Raw genomic sequence first — 9230 nt, 5'->3', positions numbered from 1 at the left:
CCTCCCCTCTGCCAAAAGCAGCTGCTGACAGCACCTTCACAGGAGGCCCACAGCCCAGCTCTCTACATACAACCTCTGCATCCTGCTGGTCAAAGTCAGCATCACACACAGTGGCCCAGTTCTTTCCATGAAGCACCTCCACTCTTCCAGAGCAGTGAGACCCACTAACTAGTCTGACCCCTAAAATATTAACACAAGAAATATAGAGCATGGAACACTTTTTACTGATTAGATGCTTATACAGACAACATTTTCTAGTAGCTGAAAGAATACTAACACAGATTGATTTTAGAATATTACACTAGATAATACATGGTTCTTGATTTGTTTTCTAATTTCTTTAGAAAATAGACATTTCACTTTAAAATTTCAATAATATTACTTTAATATTATGTACTTATACTGCACACTATCAATTTCTATGTTGTAAAATGCGACTGTAGGGGAAACGCTAAACCGAGCCATGTGTGGGTGCGTGAGTTCAAGTGTCCTTGGGTACCAGGACCTGGGGCTGAGCAGTACCCATTACTATTAGGAAGAAATTTGGTAAAGCCAATTCAAGGCCCAAGAAAAGGCCAGTAAAATTGTCTAATATGTTTAACTTGTATCAAACTGTACCAAACTTAGTGCTATCTAAGAGCCATATGAATCAATGCTGGCAAGGAAGGAGATACATCTCTGAGGTTAGTCTAACCCGATACACATGTTCTATCTTCTGTAGCTGCATTCTTTTTGCATTAGACAGTGAACAATATTATTGAAGTCCTGCCACGGCAATGTATTTGCACAGAGGGATAGGGGGACATCTAGTGGCAAATAAAGAGAATTAAAGTTAGAGCGAACATGCCAACCAGAAAAGACAGGGAGAAGTGAAAATTTAAGCAAGCCAATCAGAGACTATAATTCCCTGCCCTTAAAGAATCCAGTGGGGTATTTAAAATTATGCACCACCATTAGCTAATCAGTGTTTGCTTTCAAAACCAACCTTTATCGCTCAGATTGATTCTATGTAATAAAGTTCATTATGCTTTTAAAAATTTGTAATTTTTCTCATCCTCAAACCCATTTCTATGGGTGGTCTAATAATTGGCAAAGTTTAATTTAATTACATTTATTGCTAAAGAAAGACATCAGTGCTGTTCTATCTGAATAAAGCAAGAGAACAAGAATGATTAAAAACTGATCTGTCAAAACATGTCAAGTTCATATGTCCATGTTCATGGAGGCTTCTAAAGACAATACTATTTTTGCTATTATTAAAATAATAAAACAATTGAGATGCATAAAATGTGTAAGAAAGTCATAACTGGTAAAACAGTCTGGAAGCTTGAAAAATGATGAGACAAAAAATTAATGAGAGGTACCTAAATTAATTCTAAAGATTAGTTTAATTTACCTGAGCAGATAACTCCTGCATCTTTGCCATGACCACAGTCATTAACCCCCAGTCCTCTTGAACCACAGTTCTTCAGTGTAGACTCTGATCCACTACAGGTCACATCATCCAACCAGATTGGTCCTGATCCTGGTCCAAAGTGAGCATTACCCACTGCATCTACAGCCTCCCCGCAGCCCAGCTCTCTACACACCACTGCAGCATCTCTCATATCCCAATGATCACCACACACTGTTCCCCATTGTCCTCTATGAAGAACCTCCACTCTCCCAGCACAGCGACTGCTACCACCCACCAGTCTCACAATGTCTGCTCATCAGAGAGAGAGAGAGAGAGAGAGAGAGAGAGAGAGAGAGAGAGAGAGAGAGTGAGAGAGAGCGAGAGAGAGAGAGAGAGAAAGAGAGAGAGAAAGAGAGAGAGAGAGATGGAAAGAGAGATGTGGGAAATACATAAGTGTAATTTTCATGTGTGCCCTTCTTGTTACACACAGGCCACCAGATGGAGAGTTCAGCCACCTCTTGCATTCACCAACAAAGCTCACCTGCTCTGGAATACTGGCTGGTTGCCATGGTTCTTAATTCAGTAGACATGTCAACTGTTTGGTACTCCTTAACTGTATTATTTAAACAGTCTTAATTGTCAACATTGTTATGAAGTCTTGCTAGTTTTCTCTGTCTGCATTTCTGAGCAATTCATCTGTAGTTTACTCTGTTTCTCATGTAGCTTGCTCTTTTTGTCACGCTACCTGATCTGGACAAATTCCCTGGTTTTCTGCCTCTATGCTGATTAAGTCTACTATGATTTTTGCTGTTTGTTCTTTAGCTATTAGGATTATAATCATATAGTTTATAATAATTATTAATAATAATAATAATAATAATAATAATAATAATAATAATAATAATAATAATATAACATTTTTTAATATTGTAAAAGTGTACATAATTCAGTCTTAGATAATATACTCATAACTGAGAGAGACTGTATAAATACTAAACAACTTACACAAATAGAGTCAGGGAAATGCAAGATAAAATGTGAATGATGCTTTTCTTACCAGCACACACTACTCCTACATCATTGTCATGGGAGCAGTCATGTTTTAGTTTAGATGATGTTTCACAGGAGTGAATATCTGATTCATTGCCTCTACACAGAAGCTCCTTTGTCCACACCTGGCCCCCCCCTCTTCCAAAAGCAGCTGCTCCCAGCACTTCCACAGGAGCCCCACAGCCCAGCTCTCTACACACAACCTCTGCATCCTGCTGGTCAAAGTCAGCATCACACACTGTGGCCCAGGTCTTCCCATGAAACAGTTCTACTCTCCCAGAGCAGCGAAGACCACCAATCAGTCTGACTCCTAATATATTAACTTAAGAGAAAAAAAAAATGTTAGTATTTACTAATGAATAATATTCAATTGTTGAAATAAATGTATTTTCTTTGTGAATTTCAACCTTTAAATGTCCTGTAAAATCATGTGGGGAAAAACTGTAATAATGTGCATTTCCAAATAATGATGTTCTTGCGTTCATAAATGGCAAAGGAAAGGAAATGAATTTTGTGCAGTAAACTGTATTCTTTAGGTTTTATGTAAACTTTTTGAGCATCTTACCTGAGCAGATGACTCCAGCATTTTTAGTTTGATTACAGTTATGTTTACCCCACCCTGCTGATCTACAGTTCTTAAGTGTAGACTCTGATCCACTACAGTCTACATCATCCATCCAGATTGGTCCGGATCCTGGTCCAAAGTGAGCATTACCCAGTACATCTACAGCCTCCCCACAGCCCAGCTCACTACACACCACTGCAGCATCTCTCATATCCCAGTCATCATCACACACTGTTCCCCACTGTCCTCTATGAAGAACCTCCACTCTCCCAGCACAGCGACTGCCACCATCCACCAGCCTCACACTGTCTGTGCAGAATGAAAATTAGGAAGAAAGTATCAGGCAGAGAGGTATGGACACAAATAAGTAGAAAAAGAGACCATGGTGGAGGAGATACAGAGAGAAGGTTAAAATCCTACAAGAAATAAAAAATTACAGTCTGTCGAATACAAGATGCAGTTCTTACCACCACACACTAGTCCAATACCACTGTCATTAAAGCACTTGTGATTCAGTGTAGATGATTTTGGACAGAGGTGAATCTGAGATTCGTTGCCTCTGCACTGAAGCTCCTCTGTCCAAGCCTGGCCCTCCCCTCTTCCAAAAGCAGCTGCTCCCAGCATCTCCACAGGAGGTCCACAGTCCAGCTCTCTACACACAACCTCTGCATCCTGCTGGTCAAAGTCAGCATCACACACTGTGCCCCAGTTCTTCCCATGAAGCACCTCCACTCTCCCAGAGCAGCGAGGACCACCAACCAGTCTGACTCCTTAAATATTTGCACAGGGGATAGAGATACATGTAACTTTTGTAAATAAAAAGAAAATGCTTACACCAATTAAAGTTAAAGTAATGCACTAGTTAAAGCATTTTTCTTTCATTTGTAATTCATGACAGCACAAAGGAAAACCCTTATATACTAAAATATATACTGCAACCATACAAGACATGACTAAAACTAATATTCTAGGACAGTTAAAGAATTGTCACAAGACAGTACATATCAAAAACATCAAAATGACCAAAGTCTGATTAAAGTACTTACAGTGACTAATATAACAAATGTGAATTCATTACAGATGTCATATGCAGATGTAGTGTGACTTACCTGAGCAGATGACTCCAGCATTTCTAGTTTGATTACAGTTATGTTTACCCCAACCTGGTGATCTACAGTTCTTCAGTGTAGACTCAGATCCATTACAGTCCACATCATCCATCCAGATTGGTCCTGATCCTGGTCCAAACTGAGCATTACCCAGTACATCTACAGCCTCCCCACAGCCCAGCTCACTACACACCACTGCAGCATCTCTCATATCCCAGTCATCATCACACACTGTTCCCCACTGTCCTCTATGAAGAACCTCCACTCTCCCAGCACAGCGACTGATACCACCCACCAGCCTCACACTATCTGCACAACAGAGATACAGAATGAAACAGAAATTCTGTCAATTTTACATCAAATACAAATGAGACAAATAGAATGCTTATTCGAATGTTGCAGACATTTTAAAAACTATATATTAACTGTCATCTGACCTTCCTTTTTTCGAATTTAAATCTATTATCTTAATATATAAAATAGAAATAAACAACCAAATAAATAAATACATAAAATGCATTTTTTATACATTTCTAAATGCAAAACAAAGTGTTGAGGTTCACTTATTCATATGGGGATAAAGAAATATAAATGTATTTAAAATAAATTTATTTCTTACCAGCACACAACAGACCCACATCGTTGTCATGGGAGCAACTGTCTTTGAGTGAAGATGATGTTGGACATGAGTAAATATCAGATTCGTTGCCTCTACACTGAAGTTCCTTTGTCCACACCTGGCCCTCCCCTCTGCCCAAAGCAGCTGCTCCCAGCACCTTCACAGGAGCCCCACAGCCCAGCTCCCTACACACAACCTCTGCATCCTGCTGGTCGAAGTCAGCATCACACACTGTGGTCCAGTTCTTCCCATGAAGCACCTCTACTCTCCCAGAGCAATGGGATCCACCAATCAGTCTGACTCCTGACAAAACGAAAAACCATGGGAGCTTTTTAGTTTTATTAGTTTTTATTGGTTTAAATTTAAGTTTTTATTAGTTTAAATTCATTATTCTTCATGGCTTTTTCTTTTTCTATTTTGCTGTGTTCCTCTGTGCCTCTTTTACTGGATCTTTGCTGTTTCTTTCCGTAAGTGTCAACCTTTTCATGGGGTCTCACTGCAGAGCATGCATGATAAAACTTCTATTCCACATGCAACAGACTGGTATACCAATGGCGTCATAAATGTCCACAAACCAAATCTATTTGTAAATTGTGCCATGGTATTTGTAAGCTTAAAAGGTGTAGCAAAATCATTAAATACTGTAAATTTAATTCATGATGAGACAATCATGGCATAAAAAAATGCCATTTTGCTTGCATTAAAATTACAATGTAAACTATGGTGCTTTTATATCACTCTGATGGTGTAATAACTTTCTTCACCCAGTCAATGACAAACAAGGCCAGACCACACAAATTCATTATGGATCTTTGATGGTGATTAATTATTCTTTTATGTGCTTGAACAAGCATATATGAAAAGATAATGAGAAAATTATGATTGAAAGAAATTTCAGGCTTTTGTTTAAATCTCCTGCTTCACAGAATTTTTTAATGTGCAAAAAGACCTTTATTATTTCACCTATGTCTCTTTTTACATTTCAACAGAGATGGTCACTGGCTGCAAATCTACTCTAAACTCCACCTGCCCTCTGAGACCTGACTCATCTATGAGGCCATGAAATTATGCTATTTTTACCATAATCATATGAGTGAAATGGTGGGCATATTTACCAAGCAAAACAATTATATTGGAATAAACATGTTTACACCTCACTTATGACTGTGACTTTTTGTGACTTATTTAGCACTCAAAATTGGGCAGCTGGCTGATGCCGAGCGTGAGAAAAAGGGACAAGGTGAGTACTTTTTCCATGAAGGACATGCTTTTTGTGCTAGTTAAGGTTTCGCACAAAGGTTGCTCATATCTCATCTGATTCTAACCTAGCCATTGGTAACCTGAGGAATTGGAGCCTCATGAGGCTTCCCCAGCCTGCATGGAGGAACCTTTCATCTTGGTGGGCCTGGTGGTCCAGGGTCAGACTCTGCAGGATTCTACCTGCCCCCCAGGCTACTAGAATGATTACTCTGAAGGATCTTCCCTGCCCCTCCTAGACTATCGGGATGGCTATAGCAAGGTTGAATTTTGTAAGTGGCTCTGGATAAGAGCATATGCTAAATGCCGTAAATGTAAATGTGAGGACTATGATGACCTCGAAAGCTTCAAGTCTAAAGCAAAGTCTGATCACTCTAAGGACCTTTGCATGGAAGTTAAGGAGGCCCTCCATACTTCTATACTTGAGGATCATACTTTTGGATCAGAAATTAGGTCAGGGGCCTATGATAATGACAAGCCCCCAGCACCCAAGGCTCCATCCAGAGCACACCACTCAAGAGCCCATATGTTCCCTCCAAAAAGGCTACATCGCGAGTGCCCAAGTCGCTAAGAGACACTTTCTCACCTAGTGCACACGACCCCAAAGTGGGAGAGATGGAAGCACCACTAGCACTGGACCCCAATGGTAGGTTTGCTATGTCATCTGGCAAGAAGACAGAGATGCCATCACCACCCAAGCCAGAGGTGAGCGCTTCCTCCTAGACTCACTGGACCGTGCCTTAACCTGCGACTGGAGGACTGGCTGGTTTTCCTCCCGGCCTCACCAGACTCTTCCCACTCCTTTATATGGTTCTGTTTCACATGTGCCTGTTCCTGCCTGTTCCTGCCCCCCTTCCTGTAAGTGTGCCCATCCATGTGTCATTGACTTAGTCTCTGTTGTCCTCCCCTCTGTCCTGTCCATGCTAGCCTATGTCGGTCCACTTGTTCCTCCGACCTCATCATTTACTGTTGGTCTGGGGGCCGTGGCTCGATAGGCTGGTGCGCCAGGAGTCGCGCCATCGGGGAAGGGGGAGTTTTGTAACAGCATGGCCCCTCACCATGTCTGTGTGATGTCTTGTTGGTGTTTGTCATTGTGTGTGTGTGTGTGTGTGTGTGTGTGTGTGTCGGGGGGGTACATGACCATGTGTGAACACGGCTCGTTTCTGCATCCTGTCTCACCTCCCAGCATGTTTTTGCTTTCATTTTAACTAGTTTTCCAGTAAATGGACAGTTACCTTAACTGTCTTTCTCCCTGTAAGACTTTTAATTAAAATAAAGAAATAAGAAACATATATTTTCAAGGTAAAAATAAAAAATCCAACAGACATTTAAGTTTTCTTTACTTTTTGGCCAGGTAAACACCCACCTACTGGCCCATCCCCCTTCTGTGAAGCATTTAGTGCCTGTTGTCTTGGTAATAACACAGTCCATTGGAAGCACCAAACCCCACATAGAGAGAACATATCAAATATATTGTACAAACTTCTTTTCTTGTAATCAAGAACGTGCACCTACATTTTCACTTCTGCATGACTAAAATTTTTTTCACATGCTGTGCTCTTCAGAACACAGTGTAACAGTGTGTTTGTCTAATTCTTCTAATTCTGGTTTCTTTAACATGACAGTGAGGTGCCTGTACTCAAATAGCCTGCATAGTCATCAGATCTCAATCCAATAGACTACCTTTTGGATGTGGAATGGAAGATTTGCAACACAGATGTGCAGTCAACAAGTCTGCAGCAATTGCATGATGCTATCATGGCAATGTGGACCAAAATCTCTAAGGAATGTTTCTAGGATCTTGTTGAATCTACACCATGAAGAATTATAGCAGATCTGAAGGCAAACAAAATGGGATTAAGTCCGGTTTTTTACCCTTTTCCAGCCTGAAAAAGTTGTGATGTGACATAAAATATGCATATGCAAGACATAGTACACCCGTGCATGCAAAGTACATACTCAGTGAACTCAGCTGAAAAATTAAAATTTATTTTCTCCCACTCCCTCTCTCTGTATCTAACTCTATATTGTATGTATTTGTGCATATATATATATATATATAAAAGAGAGAGAGAGAGAGAGAGAGAGAGAGAGAGAGTGAGAGATGAGAGATTTATTGTTACTATAGCATATAGTATATAGTTATTGTACAGTATACAGCCTCAAAGAGAGACTCCAGTCAAGCTAGTGTTGAAATGTAAAAAGTAAAAATCTTAGCATGGACCATGCACAAAAACTCAATTTGAGAATAAGAATTAACAGTTTACCTGAGCAGATTATTCCAGCATCGTTCTCATGACTACATTCCTGAAGCAATTTCCAAGTAGTAGCAGCTCCACATTTTTCCCATGTGGACTCTGATCCAGTACAGATCCTATGATTTGCCCAGATTAGTCCTGATCCCTGTCCAAAGTGAGCATTACCCAGTACATCTACAGCCTCCCCACAGCCCAGCTCTCTACACACCACTGCAGCATTTTTCATATCCCAGTCACCCTCACACGCCGTTCCCCACTTTCCTCCATAAAGAGTCTCTACCCTCCCTGCACAGTGACTGCTACCATTCATCAGCCTGACAGTATCTGTATACCAGAGACACACACAGAGAGAGAGAGAGAGAGAGAGAGAGAGAAACAGAGAGTGAGAAACAAATAGAGAAAGACCATGTTAACTGCACAGGAGTTCAGAATAGCTATGTAATGCTGCAGACAGCTGTTTATTCCCTCTCTTCTATTTTTAATAAATGTATCATGATCATTGTAATTTATTATGATATTCTGTTAAAAGCAAAAATATCTAGACAAAAAATGATAATAATAATAATAATAATAATAATATATACTCAAATGTGTTTTCTGATACCAAGGACTTACCAGCTGTGATGAATGTGACTGTGGATGACAGCAGAATGAGAGCCAGATAGCTTTCCATCTCCCTCTGCCCTGCACACATTCTGTTCAACTCAGCAGGCAAAACAAACTTCACATCCACTCCCCCAGAAAGACTGAAGGAACTGGGTCCCCTCAACCCCCTATAGAGAGCGAGAGCTCCTCATAGTCGCCAATCACACTTACTATTACCTTATTGGAAATGGAAGGGGAAATCATCAAACAGCTTCAATGACAAATCAAAGAAGGTTCTTTAAAAAATTTCCATATATATCAAAAGAACGTCAGCACTGATGAATAGAACTCCACCTCCTGTCTCTATAGGTCTCTGACTGATGAGAATGTG

General features: G+C 40.3%; 2 protein-coding genes across 2 annotated transcripts; both read right to left on the bottom strand.

Moving 5' to 3' along the window:
• Positions 1-1495: 1495 nt before the first annotated feature.
• On the bottom strand, positions 1496-4284 carry LOC113568581 (deleted in malignant brain tumors 1 protein-like). The gene is made up of 6 exons (XM_035528164.1): positions 4121-4284; positions 3479-3781; positions 3012-3320; positions 2454-2768; positions 1593-1705; positions 1496-1525 (listed from the first exon to the last, which is right to left on the bottom strand). Exons 1-6 carry the CDS (start codon positions 4230-4232, stop codon positions 1496-1498), a joined length of 1182 nt encoding a protein of 393 aa, XP_035384057.1. The 5' UTR covers positions 4233-4284.
• A 136-nt stretch (positions 4285-4420) lies between these two features.
• LOC118241700 (scavenger receptor cysteine-rich type 1 protein M130) lies at positions 4421-8975 on the bottom strand. The gene is made up of 4 exons (XM_035528163.1): positions 8870-8975; positions 8264-8578; positions 4963-5042; positions 4421-4429 (listed from the first exon to the last, which is right to left on the bottom strand). Exons 1-4 carry the CDS (start codon positions 8946-8948, stop codon positions 4421-4423), a joined length of 483 nt encoding a protein of 160 aa, XP_035384056.1. The 5' UTR covers positions 8949-8975.
• Positions 8976-9230: the final 255 nt, after the last annotated feature.

The sequence above is a fragment of the Electrophorus electricus genome, chromosome 7 (genome assembly GCF_013358815.1).
Source record: "Electrophorus electricus isolate fEleEle1 chromosome 7, fEleEle1.pri, whole genome shotgun sequence".
In the NCBI taxonomy this organism is placed as follows: Eukaryota; Metazoa; Chordata; class Actinopteri; order Gymnotiformes; family Gymnotidae; genus Electrophorus; species Electrophorus electricus.
This window is presented reverse-complemented; position numbering and strand designations above follow the sequence as displayed.